This window comes from Poecilia reticulata, linkage group LG7, assembly GCF_000633615.1.
Source record: "Poecilia reticulata strain Guanapo linkage group LG7, Guppy_female_1.0+MT, whole genome shotgun sequence".
Lineage (NCBI taxonomy): Eukaryota > Metazoa > Chordata > Actinopteri > Cyprinodontiformes > Poeciliidae > Poecilia > Poecilia reticulata.
Genome location: NC_024337.1, coordinates 8,720,804 through 8,739,475, shown reverse-complemented (window position 1 = coordinate 8,739,475; position 18,672 = coordinate 8,720,804). Strand labels below are relative to the sequence as shown.

Sequence of the window (18,672 nt, the reverse complement as noted above, 5' to 3'; positions counted from 1 at the left end):
CTGAGTCTGCGGTAGTAGGCCTTGACCTTCTCTAGGGACACAGCGTTGATGCGCTGCTGGAACTCCTCCATGTCCACGCTGTCCTGCGGGGAAACACCGTCTGGACGCTCCAATGCTGAGAAACAAAGCATSCAGGTTTTTAACAATGCTACTTCAGGGACACTGATAATTAAAAAAGCCACATAAAGGCTTTGAAATAAGCCATAGTTTTCTGACTTTTTAAGCAGAAAAATCAAAAATAGAAACATCTGCTGCTGTAACTCCAAGGTGCTCCGGACTTCCCCCTAACTTGCAGTGAGGTCTGTTTTCCAGCAGGTGGCGATGTTTACCCACTGTGGCACTACTGTGTGTCCTGCTCAGAGACTCTGGGCTGTTTTGCACTTTGAAGCTCATGGAAGAATCAGAGCTGTTTGATTGGATTAGCGCTGCAGCTAGCACTTCCATATGGAAAATGAACGGCTGTTTTGCGAACTGAATGTCTTCTGATCGACACTGATGGAGAACTAAAAGGAGAGCAGGAGAGTTGGGAGGTGGAAGCGTCCGATAAAGAGCTTCAATCTAAACCCATAAAACGACTGAAGCCATCAGCAGATGAACGTGTGAGAGGAAGATGCTTTTTAAATGATTTAAAGTCGAGCTGTAATGTATATGAATGGTTTCTATTTCAGATGACTTCTTCATGTGAAGTTTGTCTCACCAAGATGGCTTTTAGGGTTTTCTAAATTATAGTTACTAAAAATATGAATGTATCTTCAGGTTGAGGGCTGAAATACACTTTGTTAGTTTTACCGGTAAATGTGTGTAAAACGTCCAACCATAAATACAGATTCACCGATATGATATCAATATCTGCACCGGACCCGATATTGAAAACAATTCTAGATTAGTATCAGTAACAATGCTCCAAATCTATTCAGTCTAGTTCTATGCTTTATGCTCTAAGTGACGTCATGCTTTATTATTTGCTTTACATTATATTTAGAAATCCTAATTGCTCTTTCTGAACCATTTGAAAGGAAGTTTGTTGTAGTTTATTTTTCCGTTTGACCAACGTAGTCAACCTTTTGTTTTTAGTCAGTTTCAGTTTTTTTTTTTTTTTGCATTGGCTGTTATTCTGCTAACTGCACTGAACAAATTCAACTTGTTTTCCATGTTAACTTGTGAAGCTGTTGGTGTATTTAAATTTGCTGTACTGGTGCAGAGTAATCAAATATATTAGTAATTCAGTACATTTATGTGTGTGTTTAAAAAAAATAAACATTTTATGTAAATTCAGCTGATTTTCTGTATCGGATCGATATCAGCCGATACTAAACCTCAGATATCGGTATCAGAAGTGAAAAAAGTGGATCGGTGCGTCTCCAATCATAAGTACATCTTTTGTTACACAAATTGCTTTTATTCAATCTTTGCCAATTTGTGTTTATCTGGAGAAATGTAGGAGGGGAAAAACATAAACCCACATGTTTATTTAGCAAAGGTTTGGGAACGAAGATGACTAAGTTGATTTTGTTTATTTCTATGTCTGGTCATTCACTTTGGAAGCTGTACAACCTCAAAAGGAGAAAGAGAAATAACAGTTTTCCACTGTGTTTTTTGATTTTTTTTAATCTATAATTTGTTTAACTTGTTTTCTCATGATGTTTCTCTGTGTTGTAGTTGTCCAGCTGTGAGCTTTGGGGATGTTCATGTTTACTATGAGTTATGTCAGAGGAAACTGGATGTTGCCAGCTAGAAGTCACAGAAACTTAAAAAGGTGAAGTACAAATAAAAAAAATTTATTTTAAAAGGAATTATTGGGAGTGCTGTTTTTTATTTTGAAAACATTAATTAAAACAGAATTTTCTCCTCAAATGAATCAATATAATAAAATTAAAACAGTGTTTTTTTTTGKTTTTTTTTACATTTTTCAGTGTGAAATTTATGCCAGTGTAATAAAATATCACATGTATTATAAAGTGGTAAAATCAGATTTAGAATGGAAATGTTCCTGCTGCTCTTGACAGCGATGTGTCAGTCTAATTCTAAGAAATGTCCCTTTAATCTGCCCACCCAGCCCACCTTACCTCTGGAGAACAGGACCGTGTGGAGCTTCAGGCTGCCTCCGTTCTGCAGCCGACTGGGCAGCTCGCTGAAATGACAGCTGTCCAGGAACATGGTGACCCTCAGGGCCTGCCGGCTGCCCTCCACCTGGTAGCACACAGGTGAGTCTGCAACACAGAGACAGTGGGGGGAAGGTAATGAGAAGTCATCGTTACAGGCTATGATATTCACAAGGTTTTAATTCCCAGATGAAACAAAGACGTGAACATATTTCATGTAAAGATTGCTGTGGAGAATCTGTTTTCTGTAGCATACATTTTCATTTATTTCTCCTTATTAGTCACATTAATTCAGTGTGTGTGACGTGAATCTTCAATTATATTTTGCTGTCTTAAAAAAAGGTCCAACCCAGGACAGGTTTGAATTAGCCTGATTAGAAAAAGTTTGTTTTGTTTGGATCATGTAATGTTGTTTACTGTTGATGGAAAAAGACTGAACTGAATGTGCAGTAGAATCCAAAGCAACAGCTGAATTTCCATAAAATTCACCATAAAACTGCACAATTTGATATTTCAAAAGTAAATTTCCTTAATGGAAATATGCCAATTATTAAAAAAACAAACATTTTTTGATAAAAGTCTTGGTGCTAGGATGAAGTGTGTGTTTTTTATTTGGCTGTTTCGAAATTGATTTACTTCACAAAACTGCAATGGAAAGACTTTCGATTCACATGAGTCACATGATCAACATCCGGATGTTACTGCAGGCCTTGTTCACATGATTTTAATTGCATTTCTTATATATTGTGAAACTGTGTTTCTTCAACATTAGCAGAACATCGACATCGTAATGGAAATGAAGCTACTAAAATCTGGAGACTTGTGCTAATCCTCTAACACGTTACCAGGAGTGACTCTGTGACCTCTGAGACAATTAAAAGGTGACCTTTACTGAGTCAGAAGCAGAAACCCAGCAGGTTAGTCATTGGAATCGCTGCTGCAGGCTGAACACGGTACCTCATGTTATCTGTGGCTGACATGTCAGTAGCAATGGCTCCCAGCTTTCTGTTGAAGCTACTAAGAAAAAATCAATACAGCACARAAAGCCATGTACTTGCAGTGCAACAGTAAAGAAACTTCTTCAAAAACACGTTTTTATATTAAAGCATCATGGATAACTGCATGCCTGTGATGTCTAGAGTTTGATGCCAGAACAGTTTCAGTTTCTCCCTGCAGCTCAGTATAGAGAGTAAATTTATGCTTAATCTGCAACTTTGCCGGCTAAAATGGGAAGCGCCTGAAGTACTTTTCCTTTTCCACTGCAATCTCCGCTGACCACGCCTGGGCCGTTCAAAAGACGAGTGATGCAAGGCGAGTCGTCTGCTGTTGGTTTCCGGTAAGCCTTCAGCTGCATTTATTAAAAGGCAGAACTCAATTCCCAGCTTTACTCAGGCGGTTCGTAAACATCAGAACAATAGTTATTTTAAACAACCAGGAAGCAGAAATGTGCAGTGAAATAAATGCTTTCACCTCAAGCTGTTTACCAAAACACCTCTTAATGCTGCAAAACGAACATTTCTTCAACAAGGCACATAAAGCCTTTGAATGATGGAGGTGATTATGAGTATTTAAAATGACCGTTTTGAATATATATGTAAGAAAGTGTAAATATTGCATTGTGTCTYAGAACACCCTGTCAGGATGTATCAGTTTGGATTCTTTATTCAGTGGAATCTGGAGATCAATACCTCTGATCCAATCTAAAAGCACATCTTTATCTAAAGTAAGGATGGGCGATGTGGACTTTGAGTTTTATCATGACATTCTCAATTACCAATGTGATAACAATAAAGATTATGGTAAAAAAAAATATTGATTATGTTAAGAATCTTTCCACAATAAATACCCATCTCTAACCCAACGCTGGTCAAACTGGACAGCTGCTTGTTCCAGCTGCAGATACAGGAGCATTAAAGCAACAACTAACAGACTGAAGAAGAGTTTATACCTGGTAGCCATAAGAGCATTAAATACCCTGTAGTACTATTTTTCACCAATTTCGTTATAATCCATGTAACTTATTGCATGGTTCTATAATGACAATAAAGATTGTTATTGTCATTATAGAACAATAACAATATTAAAGTTRCAATTTATTATTGTAAATTTTGCTTCAAAAAGCCGGTTTCTGTGAATCGAGTCTCTTACTTGCGACCAGACACTCGTCTTCCAGCGGCCGGAAGAACACGGTGACTTTGTCCAAGTCCAGCAGCGCCGCCTTGGTGTCCTCCAGCATGGTGCGCTCCGCTTTCTGCCACAGGACAGACAGAATGAAAGCTCTGAAGTCCAACAGGACTAGTCAAAACCCGACCCATCCAGAACATCGAAGTCAAAAAGAAAACTGAAGGCCTTTKAAAAGTATTCACATAAAAGAATTAGAGGACTTGTATAATTTCAATTTCTCTTTTCAATAGTGAAAATAGAAATTCATTATTGAAGTGTTAGATTAACACTTTCTGTTAAWCTAGGAAAATTCACTGGGTTTGTGCAGGGCCACATTTAGAAGAATAAGACCTTTCTAACGTTTGGCCCAGAGTTGGTGGTTTCTGGAACAAAAATATGAACGTCWGGACTCACTAGGTGTGGAGCCAGTGTGGACTGGAAGTGTAGCAGAACACCGATGACGGATATCTGCTCCAGCCACTTGYGGCTGGTCTCCTTGCTGTCCTCCTGGTACTCTCCAGCGTTGTTGAAGCGCGAGCGTAACGCCGTCAGCAGCTGCTCCGCCAGCGTGCAGAGGGCGCCGGCCGCCGCCTGGCAGAAGATCACATCCCGCCGCAGCTGCAGAGACGTGTCTGGACATGGAAGCAACAATAAGGCGAAGCTGGACTGTAACCTTTAATGCCTCATGGAGTGTGCACTCTAATATTCCTATTCTATAGAAKTGTGGTTCTGAACACATTTTAGCTCTAACCTGTACATTTGAGCAGAGCCAGGAGAAGCTGGTTTTTCCCATCTGTGGGAGCAGAATGAAAGCGAGATGAAGCAGCTGACAGTCTGAGGGAACATGAGAGCAGCAGCTCGTCTTCTGCTCACCGTCCACGAATCTCTGCAGGCTCTCCACCAGGTTCTTGATGGAGTGGGGCAGGTTCCAGGGATCCTCCTGGATGTTCTTGTGGATGACATAGCGGCTGCGGGCGGTCCAGTCTTCAGTCTGGCGGAACTCTGTTCAAAGGAAAAAACGCATTAAGGGAATAAGCAGCATGTGATTTCCTCTGTCACAGGGTGGATGTTACCTGGCTGACTGTGGTCTGAGTAAAAGTGCTTGATCTCCTCACAGGCCTTCGTCATCACAGATCCTTTGAGGAGGCMGTTGATTGATTCGACCTGCAAAAAGATCAGCGGATCAGGGGTTGTACCAACTAGTTGACCAGTAGACAAGTCGACTCTTTACTCTGCAATGACTTTTTATGGGGCCAGTCCACTAGTCAYAATCATGTGACAAAACCGATTTTTCCAAGAAAATGAAAGAAAGTAAACTAGATGAGTTCGTCAGACAACTCAAATTGTATAAAAATGTAAATAATTTACTAAAGAGAAACTGAAAATTTCMGCAAGGAATGGACGCTGCATGGTGCAGTGGTTAGCGCGGCGTCCTGCATAGAGACTGTAGACCGTCGTAGTCTGGAGACCAACTCATGTCCTCGGTTCACTGGGCCCATGCCTCTCTCCCTCGCTCCGCTCTCCCTTCCCCCTTCCTGTCGGATTGCTGTCAAATAAAAGCAACTAGTGCCAAGAAAATTCTTTAAAAAAAGACTACCAGAGTAATGTGAGAAAATGTGGCATAATCCGGGCTATTTTATTCTTCCAACTGATCAGCAGCACCCTGCATATTGAAGCTTCTAACCTGGCAGATTTATGCTCTKACAAAAATACAATTTGACAAAATCTGGAAACGAAGTTAAAGCTTCACTCTGAGGATCTGATAGAGGGGATCTGTGCCTCTATCAGATCATCCCTGACAGCATTTCGGTTCATCCCATAAAGTCAGAGAGGCGCTGCTGAGTCAGCRGAGCTTCCTGCTGCACATCGGGGCAAAGGAGCAGCAGGTGGCAGCACTGAATTCAACTGTAACCAAACAGGATCCGTTCATAATAAGTTTGGTTTGTGATGTTCCAAAAGCACCATTGTGGTCAGTGTGATAATTTGACTCCTGTATGTGCAGCTATCCAGAGATCATCAGTATCAGTCGGTGTTTGGAAAAAAAACAAAAAAAAGTCAGACGYGACATTGTGCGACTTTTCTGACTTTTCTCCTCTGCTCGCAAAGAAGTCCGGGATAATGTTCTGTTTCTTGTTCTTTTAATTCTGCATAGTAGACTTAGTAAAAGTGTTTTTTTGTCAATATTTGCCATGGATATGGCTGATAAAGCCTCTAAGTTGCTTTACAGCAACTTGGAGGCTTTTATGATCTATATTTGACGTCATAGAGCGCTTACATCTGACGCCACTGCGACTAGTCGACCTCAACTCTACTTTTATCATGTTATAGTCGACCCTAAAAATATGAAGTCGTTCAACCATTAGGATGAGAACATCTGTATGAAAACTCAACATTTTCTGCTTTGTATTTCCACACAAACACCTTTTAAGCCTCAGTTTGCAGCCAAACTGGTTGTTCTCCTACTCACAAAACGAGATGAAAAGACCAAATGAATCTTTTAGGGAGAGTTCATGTTTCAGTGAAAACCTGAAACATGGGCAGGCTGTCAATGAAACATGTCTGCATGTGGGGGAGGGCGGGGCCTAAGGCAAAGGAACGGCCAATCAGGAACTTGAACAGGACACAGCTGGCTGCTCCAGGTAACTGATTATCACAGGAACACTAAGAGTTTAATAATGACGTGTTTCTTGTTTCCCTTCTTTCTGTTTTATCTGTCATGGAGAACATCAGGGTGGAGAGGTTCAGGAAGAACACATCGAAAGATGACTGAAAGTCACAAAGACGGAAGAGAAAAGGAATACTAYGTTTTTATGATATATATTTGATTTTTTAAATGTTCTCTTTTGCATTTTCACCAACCCTAAACTTCATCACAACTGTAATATTAAAATGAGAAAAATTGTCAAGGCAGAAACAATGTTTAAATGTTAGCACCAATTAAACATTCAGCCAATGAAGTGCAGCTGCTCAATCTCAATGCCACTCTAAATATTATTATTAATATTATCATCAATAGTAGAAAAATAAGTAAGTAAATGGGTTGGTTTGATTCCAAAAGTCCAACTGAAAAGAAACTATTAAATGTTGAATTCTTTTTAGATTGTCACATGTTGATTGGATTCTGTTTTGAATGTCAACATAAATTTATGAAATCTAATGAACAGACTGGAGCTCACCTGGTTGAACAGGTGCTCCAGGCAGCCATGCAGCTTGTCCTGCTTGTCAGAGGGAATCCTCATGTCACAGGGCAGCTCGTCTCCTTTTGGACCCAACAAAATGTTAAAGAAAAGGTTCAAAACGGGAAAGAAGAAACACAAAGGCTAAGCATTTTTTATGTTGCATTCTTCAATGAAAGCACACATTTAGAAAGAAGAATCAAGGAAATAAATAAKTTTCTGATGAATCTGATTATTTACMTTTAGCATCTAAAGTTTGCATCTTTTTGTATGAACAGGAAACAAGAAACAAATCTGAGGAATTTCCATAAAATATTGACTTTCTCCAGAATGTGAAAGTCGTTTGTTTTGTCATCCAGTTTACATCACATTTGCCAACCAGTATGAGCAAATGTGATGTAATTCAGTTTACATTACAGCATTTATACAAATAAAATTTGATGGATTGATTGATTGATCATGATAAAAATAATTTAACCAGAAATCCAAACACAGCAGAATATTTGTGACGGATTCGATCTTGTCCGTTACCTGATCCCATCTCATCACTCCCCAGGTAAGAACTGTTGCTTCGCACACTGGTGTAGGACAGAACTGAGTCCCGGTTGCTGTTGCATTCACTGCAAATATGCAAAAAAGCACAAGATGACCGAGTAAGTGTTCGTTATAAAGCAGCGTTCTTAAATCACAGAAGATTTATCCGGTAGCGTTTCATAATTATGGGTCCCGCTGATTGTATGTGACTTTTTTTGATTCACAGAGGGTGAGACCAAGCATAATTAAATGCTAAAAAWTTTTTAGGTTCACACATAGAAGCACCCATAAAAGTTTTACTAAGAATACATTCCTGCTTTTACAGTTTACATAAACTGGTTTCTTTAAAGCAACCTCAAACAGGTTTCAGCAAGTCAAATTTAAGACTTTTTAAGAGCTTTTTAATGCCAGGTTGAATGAAATTTAAGACTGAAAAAACCCGGTAAATATAGGGGATGATTAGGGGATCCTGCTGGCTCTTACTGGTTGGCAACAGAAATGGGCCAGTGCTAAAAACAAACGTCGTCCAACCAGCTGGTGATACGTTCACACCATGATAGCATCATCAATAGCTAGCTAAGGTATATTAGCAGCTAGTTTCAGACAACCTGGARTCACAGAACGTCCTGCAGGAAAAAAAACTATAAGACTGAACAGTCCTTCGATTAGCATATCTAAGACCAACTTTTATTTMTTTTAAATGAATTTAAGACAGCTTAAGGCCTTCAGTTTAGATGCATGAACTCAAGACTTTTTAATGATGTGTGGACACCCTGTGCTCTGCTCACACAATTTCTACCTTCCCAAGACAGTTCTGTAAAATAAGGCATTTATGGTCATACATTACACRATTCAACATGATGTCTGGGAGAGTGTGGAGGATTTATGCGGCTCAAATTATATACAGAGCTAAGCGAACGCTCCTGAAATCCCCTTAGAGGAGCTCTGAGTGATTCACAGCCTGTGTTACCAGGACAAAAGGCCGACCAGCGATTATGAGGTCCAAAAATGACAACTGTGGCTTTGTCTTCCTCTGGCATCAGGCTGGGTTGGATGATAAAAGAAAACGGGGGAGCGAGGTCTGGAATTCACCTGCCTTGTTATTCTGAGGTTTCCAGTGTGTATTTGAGAGTGTGTGTTTGTGCTGGTTGCCTAGTGGAACCGCAGAGGCAATAAAACTCAGGGGAGAGTTAATATAAGTTGGTTGAGTCCCCCATCTGGATATGTGGATGTGCACTTGGAGTGTATTGGGGTGTATTCAGACAGTCACACACTTCCTGTGTGTGACCGTCTGAAACATACGCAAAGCAATTTTCCTAATTTAGCCTCAGAAAGCTGCAGCCAAATGTGTGRGATAATTACAGTTTGTAGTAACAGGTTTGCCTGGAACGTAAACCCAAAACAAACAGAACTGCTCACAACTCAGATGGACTATACACAGATTCATTTATCTACAGATCCAAACCCGTTAGGAGAATACAACACGAAGTGAGCAACATCTTCACTTTGACGTTACTCCTCTGTTTATCTTACAGACTGGATTTGTTGCATCATGTGTTGTTTTTCTTCCAAGACAAAATGCTCATAAAATGTCACAACTCACTGCAGTCAATTACATTTCCACGGTTGACACATCATCAATAAATGCATTTCAACAACTTGAAGAAGGATAAGGAGTAAATTCTAACTGAATTACATCCTGTTTGGCATTTAAAGTATTTAAGGAGTATTAATCACCTCAGACACTCTGAACTGTAATCTGTCACAACTGGATGCAGAGTTTAGAATAAAAGCACTTCCTCCTGCTCACATGAATCAGGGTTTCTCAACTCTTCTGTGTCACCGAAGYACATCACCATCACACCACTCTTAGCTCTGACTGCACATCCAGACACACTTCTCTACAGAMAGSCCATCACAAAAGGTTGCGGCTAGTAGCTCTGAGTTACATCTTTTATTTGTCTTTTTAAGATTTTGCAAAAAAYTTYACATAAATTTGGCCTGTCACAATAAAWTTTTTCTGGACGATAAACTGCCCCAGACATAAGTGCTATAAACGATAATATTGCTGCTTTATGACCATTTTCAAGTAATATAATGATGGGATAATAATGCAARATCACATTGTCARAGATCAATAARCTTTAATATATAATAAACATTCAACTGGATCTGGAAGATGTTTTAAATACCTAAAATAAAATTTAAAAAACAATTAATTATGAAGCCTGTGTAAACAAAATTGTACTTCAAAAAATGTCTAGTTGAGACCAAAGCAGCAGACTGAAAACATTCATCATCCAGTTTTTGGTAGAAAGAGAGAAAAGAGAAAATCGTTATATTCTGTGATCAATTGATCTATTGCTTATTACGACAGGCCTAATCTACATGTCACTTTCTTTGCTCATCCCTTTGTAATAAGTCTGTATAATTAAATGTCTGCCACAAAGTCCTGCTACTGGAAGCAGTGATTTTGGAAAGGGACAGCAGCATCAAACCTGAGAGTCTCTAGTTTGCATTTGAGTATTTTGTGGTCTGCCACTAATCGCCTCTTTTAAAACACAGCAGCACATTTATGTGCATTTCTTTTAATTGATTCCCTTTTACTGAGCCTTAATCTACTGCTACTTTTCTGTCCTTACACACCTTCTGTGTGTGTGCGTGAGCTGGTGCATATCGCACTCCCCAGATCAGCTACGTTTTCCTTTGCATTTTATTACGATGAGGTGGCTGTGTTTCACGTGGCGGGCCTGGGTCTAATGACAGAGCTGGCCAGGGGGCCGCACCCTAAACAGTTTGGCTGTATTACACAGTGGCCACCACACCAACAACCAGTAACTGCATCTTAGTGGGTGGTGTGGAAGGTGGGGCTCGGTGGAGYTCGGCCCAGCGCGCTACGCACGCACACAGAGCGCTGAATTAACTTACAACAAGCAAAATGACATAAGCAGCCCTGACCAAATCATTTTGAAGTCATTTTTAGCTCCCAGTCAGAATGCCAACATCTGGGACTAATTGTAGCCTGTAAGGGGGGAAATGAGAAGCATTAAAACTCAGAGAAAAGGGAGTCTGAATGTTGTTCATGTTTTATGGATGTAGTAGCTCCAGAAAAAAAAGAGGTGTTAACAATATAAACTCCATTTTTCATCAACACGCTATCATTTCTAGGATTTATGGTGACCTAGTTGAAAGCACTGGTGAGTTTTAGGCGGGAACTGAGGAAGCTCACCTGTAGGAGTCCCTGTAGCTCATGGTGTCGTGCCCAGAGTCCTCCTGGTCCTCCTCATTCACCTTGAAGCAAACCTTTTTAATGCCGCCTGGCTCTGCTTTGTCCTGCTCACAGCCGTCTTCGCAGGGGGCCAAAGGCCGACCCGACTCGTCAGCAGGGGGCTCCCCGCCCTCCCCATCCAGCTGGGTGGGTTCAGTGATGGACGACAGGAGGCTGCGGAACCAAGAACAATGAGGAACATTTTGTTTTTTGTAACATTATTACCATTTAACCTAAGGTATTCTTGGTACCAAACCAGAGCAATGTGCTGAGATGTATGTTTAAATAAACACTGCAAAGTGAAACAGACACATCTATTCATTCACGCTTTCACACCCCTTCCTCAGCATAAACACACAATGTGCGTCTCTTTCTCTGGATGTTATCCTGGACTCACTCCCTGTTCCTGTTCTGGGTCTGTTCCAGAAATGTTTTGGGGCTGAAGAATGTCCCTTCTGTAAGCCGAGGGCTTTAAACAAGGCAAAGGGCAGACAGAGACATGGGCCGGCAGCCAAACGGCCCTGAGAGGGCGTGGCCTGGGATAACAGCAAGGGTTAGTTTCTTTGCAGGCAAACGGTAAACTCTGACCCAACAGGTGATGATGATGATGATGATGATGATGATGATGATGATGATGATGATGATGATGATATAATGATTTTCAAAAAACATGAAATTAGTGTAAAGTTTAACATTTATTGTGGCTATAAATAAACTTAATTTGGCTCAACGTTTCAGCTGACAGAATGTGGATGTGGTTGAGGTTGAGTCTAACATTATCCTGCTTTATCTATTTATTATCTATTTACGATTACTTTGGTGTTGGAACACCCATTTGTAGAGAAACTGTCTACATTTCATCAGCTAAACATGGAAGACTTCCTCCATCCTCATTATGCCACTCACTTTGTAAAACTGTTMTAACCTTGAGCCTCATTTAAACACACGTCTAACCACTGAATCCAAACAGCTAAATCTTTGGTCAGACCTTTGGATAAGGTACATTTATTTAYATAGCACAATTTTAGCAACAATTCAATACAAATGCTTTACATGAATTAAAAKGAAATACAAACAATATAACAAACCAAAGGAAAGAGCAAAAGAAGAAAAAGGATCAAATAATGTTGATCCAAAGTATATAAACTAGACAGAATATGGCAGCTACCCCTATAGGTGTAGTTTAGGGGTAGCTGYGCTGGTTCCTGGTGTTAAACTTCTCTAAACTGAGATTCAGCTGCTTCCACTTAATGACAAGCTGGGGTCTTTGTGGGATTTCGAATGTTTTAGTCATTTCTAAACATCTGAACCAATTTCCTTTCGTCTCAGGGAGACACTTTTKGTCAGATGATGGAAACWGGAATCTGCTGTTCCTACAAGACAAAGATCCCAAAGCTGGTTTGGGAAGGTTAAGCTTATAGAACAGCCTTAAACCATATAAATTCAATTATTTAAATCCACAAAGAAGAGTCTTCAAATKTCCAGCAGAAATTCTTCCAGAAGTTTGTTGGTGGCTAGAAAAATGTGAGTGATTTCCCAGCAACTGGCTAATGGACATTTATCCAAATATTATATGAGTATTTATTGATCAATTCCATCCTTATTTCCAGAAAGCTAGGAAACAGGAAATAGGAAAGGACAGGAAATGAAAACAAAGGAAAAGAGAGGAAAGTAAAAGAAAAAACGTAGGACACGAGGATGCAAGGCCAGAAGGGCACAGTGGAGGTAGGAGACAAGGAAGRAAGAAAGACAGGAGGAAGGAAAGACAGAGATCAGGAAACATAAACACAAGAAAACAAACAAGAAAGGAAAAAACAAAGAAGGGAAGGAAGAAAGGCAGAAAGGATAAACACAAGCAGGCAAGAACTGAAAGAAGGACTCAACAAAGTACACAAGGAAGACAGGAAGGAGTTGAGGAAGGACACAAGGAAAAGAGCAAGAACAAAACAAAGCACAAACAATTTTCAAACAATGGGAGAGATGGTAAAGTCTGGAAAATTGCAATATTTTTCCTCTCTKATTTGCTTTCCTTATACTTTTCCAGGGTATTAGGAATGCTGCTGGATGAAAGCATCTGACCAAAACAATGCTGAAGAAATTTTTTAAGAAGTATTTCAGGTCTTATACTTACACGTCTATTTGAGCAACATATTGCTTCATCTCCCTCACTGCAACGTCCAGGCGGCTGTACAGGTGGATGTAGGCGTCCTGCGTCTCCGTGTCTTCCTGTTTGAGCAGGAAGCTCAGCCCGCCTTCCCCCTGGATGCCCTCGCCTCCGTCCGGGGTCTCCTCCACGCCGCTGTCGGCCTCACCCCCCTCCAGGCCGGAGCAGCTCCAGGAAGGAGCACCCATGCTGGTCACACAGTGCTGGGTGTGCAACATGGGGTTGAGCTGAGCTGAAGGACAGGTGAGAAGACGATCACACAYGGACCCTGCTGTGCACGAAGCGGCTGCTGGAATGAWGAGCAGCTTCCATCTCTGGCTGTTATATGGAAACCAGATGTTGGAAAAGTACGAAGTGACACCGCTGTCTGGTCTTCATTTCCTCTTAATGGAAAACAACTTACAAAGCACAACTGTTATGCAGGAAAAATAGCAGGATGCAAAACTGTTTACTTGTGCTAAATGTCAAACGAAGCAGCGAGCTGAAAAATGTAAGGACTGCAGACGGAGTCGATTCGTGTAACAAACCTTAAGAGGGTTTAACAAAAAACAATCTGTCTTTTATCGTGTGGGGTTAGTTTGTTTAAAATGTTRAAGAAATGGATGTTTTTCTCCTGCAAATATATTAATTTGCATATAATGTTTTATTTTCCCAAAGAACAACARACTTCTTGGTACTTGAACTTTTTTTGGATGTTGTTGCATTATAAACACAAGCCTCAATAACCAAAACAAAGCAGTGCATATCTGCAAAGGAAATGTAKCATATTTTCTTTAACCAAAATCTGGAAAATATTTTTTATCTATACCGCATCAATATTTAGTTTTAATTATAGCATTAAATCTTTTGGTAAGTCTTCACACATGAAGTGACTGAAATATTCACCCATTGTTCTTGGAAAAATAGTGAAAGCTCAGGCCAGCTCTATAATAAATTATTAATTTTGAAGTCTTGCCACAGATTCTTGATTAGATTTAGTTGATTTAATTAATTAGATTTAGATTTAGTCAAATTTTAGTCTTTCTAACATCTGAATGTGCTTTGTGATAAAGGAATATATTGTTGTTTTGAGACCATTGTTCAGTAATATAATGGTAATGGCATAATAATGCAAATACACTCCTTCAGAAATTAATAAACTTTCATTTCTAATGAACATTTAGCATGGTAACTGGAAAACATTTTAAATATCCAAAATAAATAAAGCAACAAATAAAACAAATTATGAAGTCTCTGTAGACAAAACTGTCCTTAAAAAACAGCCTACTTGAGACAAAAACACCAAACTGAAGACTTTAATCAACTAGTTTCTGGTAGAATGAGTGAAAAGAGAAAAACAAATAATCATGGAAATGAAAATTATTGAGCATGTTCATTAATTTATTAATTGATTTTTTGCTTAATGGCTATGTTTGGTTAGGTTTGCATTCATAGCAAACTGTTTCCACTAGTGGATGATGGGTTGATGAGTGTCAAAGGTCAAAGGATATTGTTTCATAACTTAAACCTGTGTAAAGTATGTCAAAATGGGGTCCAACTGACCCCACACACATAAAACCTGCATCATTTGCCACAGTCCTCTACGTTTGCCTCAGTCCTCGCACACACAGACAAACAGAGAACAGCTGCATTTATGCTGAGATGAAATTAGACACAGTTGGCTTATTTACTTATTGGCTGAGATTAAAACTCCAACAAAATACATTAAAGTTTGAGGTTTTAATGYAAAATGGAAATACTTTCAAAAAACACTGCAAAACTAAGGACCATCGTTCTGCATCGGAAAGCAGATCATCTGACGATGACGACTGCTGGGCAGATATCTGCCTCGCAGCTGGGGCTTGAAAGAGAAATGAAGACAAGCCATTCTCTAAAAAGCCAGTGCTGCTGCACAGTCTGCTGTCTAGACAGCTGTGTTGMATTTTCATCTTGCTGAGAGCAGACATAGCTCAGCAGCTCAACTCAAAAACTCCTAATTAATAACAAGTTCTGTCGTGACAAAGCTGATCAGTGTAGCTAGCTGAAGRCAGATGCTTTACTTCCAGACATGCAGGATTTCTAAGATCCTCGTTATTTTTATAGTTAGGTACCAGATTTTGTCCTTCCTCTCATTTTTGCCTTTCCAGCAATGAGAGAACTTCAAACATCCTAAACTTTCTTTGCTGACATCATTCATTCTTTTGTAATGTTCATACTCTGGGAATAGTAGAAGGCTAATGGAGATCTAATAGCAAACCACTCATCTAATTTGTAATGAGAATCCTTCTTGCGGTTGTACTGTGTTACAGTGAGAAGCTGTAGTTGATGTTCGCTTCTCCATAACCCAGGAATTAAAGAGACGCAGATGGTAAGAGGTAAAAATGAAAACTAACCCTGGAGTTGAACTCCATCATGGTTGTACTACGGTTAAAAATCTTCTTTTTTATTTAATGTCTGTCAGGGTTTCTGCAGGTTTCACCAACTCAAATTGAAGACTTTTTAATACCAGTATGAATGAAATTTAGGACGGAAATGTACAAAAGGAAATCAAATAGATAGAAAAAAGCTAAATATAAAAACTATTCAGGAAGAAATATGAAATTCACTATAGATATGGTCACATTAATGCTTTAGTTAAAGACATTAATTAACGTTTGAAGAGGAAGATGAACACCAGGCAGCCAATTGATGATAGATTTGCCCTTACCCAAGATAGATGCAAACAAAGGTAGCTAGCTTTTGTTTTGAAAAGCTAGTGTGGTTGTACTAAGGATAACGTTTTGTCAGATTAACGAGCTATATCTCTTTGCTAGATAGCCAGAGATATAGCTCTGTAGCTAGCAACTACCTGCTGTATTAGCAGATAGCTATCAGTAGTCCCAACTGCCTCAAGTCAGAACGCAACATAGATGTCTGCAAGTGAGTCCAATAGAAAACAGACTCCAACAGAAAAGTCCCATAAGAAAAGAAAGATATAGAAAATACAAGATTAAATAGTCGTGTCACATCAAATTCTAAGACCTGAGATTAACGTATTTACGGTCAGCTTACATTTTTAAATGAATTTAAGATATTTCAAGGGCTTTTTTATATACATGGATGTGAGTATATTTCAGACTTTTTAAGTCAATGTGTGTGTGTTAGCAGTACCTTGGTCTGGGTCCATGCCATAAAGGGAGTTTTTGCGACCAAAGCGGATGCTGAAAGTCCTGCCTGCAGACGTGGTGCTTTTGGGGTACGACACCTGCATCAGGTTGACATGGCAGTTTGTGGGAACAAAATCCATGCAGCCCAGCGGGTGAGGGCGAACGCCAGCCTGCCTGAAGGATGGCCACACCTTGTTCCTCAGCTCCTTAGCAAACTGCAGCAAACAATGAAAGAAAACATGAAAACAGCAGCAGGAGGTGAGTCAATCTGGTAATTGGGTAAAGTGTTAATTGATCCAGAAGCAACATTTATGCGACTGTAGGAGCCATTGTGCTGTCTCTGGTTTAAAATATTAGATACATGTGTTGATGGACAGCCTGTGTGTATTAGAAGTGCAGCAGATCATTTGGAAGTAGCAAAAATAACTCATAGTGGATTTTATTTATATTTTTGACATGTTCAGGCAGGCACGTGCAGAGGCAGGGGGGGCTAGGGGTGCTTGAGCACCTGCCCCTTTTGCTCCTTTTTCACTTCATGAGACAAAAATGTGTGATTTTAATTTTTAAAAAAGTTTTTTTAAGCAAAACTCAGTAGCTTTTCTCATGGTGACATTAACAATTCAATATTTATTTATTTATTTTTTTCAGTTCCACGTTAAAGTTTGATGCAGCTCTGCTTTCCTGAATGGACCATCTTCATCTCCACTGCAGCAAACAGGCAGATCTTTTATAGATTACAGTCACTAAAAGGTTGCTTTGTGCTGTTGTTTATATTTTTAATAGTGTAATTATGTAAAGACAAAATATGTCTGGTGGTCCAGCTCTGATTTACATATCTTGCTAAATTGCCGGTTTGAATATTGCAAAACTTTCCCATAACAAAATGCAGAAAGAAATTACTAATAAAATATCTTACNATTTACATATCTTGCTAAATTGCCGGTTTGAATATTGCAAAACTTTCCCATAACAAAATGCAGAAAGAAATTACTAATAAAATATCTTACATAGGCATAGTGTTATGCTCTATATGGAGATGTTTGTTAGCTTTGATTGTATATCTCACAATTTTGTAATTTATCATTGTTTATTAAACTCTGAAAGCTGAGWGGCTTTGTTAATATTCTGTCCTAGAATGCGGTTAGATGTGCCCTTTTTTTTTGAGCACCTGCCCCTTTAGTGGTCTCTGCACGGCCCTGGCTTCAGGGATGTTCCAGGTTTTAAATACATCTTCCCAACCTAATAAAAGCRTGACTCGGTACCTCCTGATAACTGATGATACGATGTTTGACGCTCTCCAGCTTGGTGTCACAGATTTGTCTGAACTCGTACTGTGGCATGGTAACGACTCGGTCGCTCTGGGAGATGAGCTGGCTGCAGTTGCGTACGAAGAGGCTGTCATCACCAGAAAACGCCTCAAGGATCTACGGAGATAAAAACCACAGGACACGGAAGGGTAACAAATGAAAGTTTAGAATATTTGATGCCATCAGTTCCAATCTGATCCAAAGCAAATTTTTCACAAGAAAATTGAATCAATAGAACCAATAAAATGGCAGCACAAATATCAAACAGGAAACTCTTTTGGTTTCGTTTGTAACATCATTTAGTAAAACGGCAAACACGACAGAGAAAAYGATGGAAAAAGTATCTATATCGTTTCACATTCTGTTAGGACCAAACCCTCAATCTATATGAACTGGATTTTATGTGAGTCACCAACACAAAGTGGTGCCTAATTGTAAAGTCGAAGAAAAATTAATGGCTCCTAAATGTATTTAAATAAAATGCAGAGAACATAAATTGTATACTGATAGATGGAGAGAAACATAAGCCTGAAATAATGTTCTGTTAGCTACCTTAGCGGTCAGGCTGAAGCAGCCTTTGGGCTCGACCACCTTCTCCAGGACATGGCTCTTGATTCCAGCAGTGCTCACGTATTCGTAAACCACTCCGTGCTCCAAGTGGACATTATCCACCGTCAGGCTGACCAGGGGCAGATCAGCGGACAGAGAAAGTCTGCAGAGCCTGTGGTCTGAGGATCGATGTTACACCAGTTAACTTTGCACATTCAGAGACACCCTGTTTAAAAATTATCTAACATAAAAAAATTCAATTATACTTCACACTCTGCCGCGAA

At 39.6% G+C, this 18,672-nt stretch overlaps 1 protein-coding gene across 2 annotated transcripts in view; it reads right to left on the bottom strand.

Annotated features, from left to right (window-relative positions):
* Positions 1–18,672, bottom strand: part of prex1 (phosphatidylinositol-3,4,5-trisphosphate-dependent Rac exchange factor 1) — an 85,912-nt gene that overhangs the window by 10,161 nt on the left and 57,079 nt on the right. Inside the window, exons 18-31 of one of the 2 annotated variants that reach the window (XM_008413196.2) lie at positions 18,392–18,567; positions 17,795–17,956; positions 16,537–16,747; positions 13,375–13,639; positions 11,205–11,417; positions 7,973–8,061; positions 7,442–7,524; positions 5,339–5,429; positions 5,139–5,267; positions 5,017–5,058; positions 4,680–4,897; positions 4,251–4,353; positions 2,067–2,210; positions 1–115 (exon numbers count right to left, since the gene is read on the bottom strand). In XM_008413196.2, the coding sequence (XP_008411418.2) occupies positions 1–115; positions 2,067–2,210; positions 4,251–4,353; positions 4,680–4,897; positions 5,017–5,058; positions 5,139–5,267; positions 5,339–5,429; positions 7,442–7,524; positions 7,973–8,061; positions 11,205–11,417; positions 13,375–13,639; positions 16,537–16,747; positions 17,795–17,956; positions 18,392–18,567 (2,041 nt within the window). The remainder of the gene's footprint in view (positions 116–2,066; positions 2,211–4,250; positions 4,354–4,679; positions 4,898–5,016; positions 5,059–5,138; positions 5,268–5,338; positions 5,430–7,441; positions 7,525–7,972; positions 8,062–11,204; positions 11,418–13,374; positions 13,640–16,536; positions 16,748–17,794; positions 17,957–18,391; positions 18,568–18,672) is intronic. The other variant, XM_017305840.1, reaches the window with a different exon arrangement.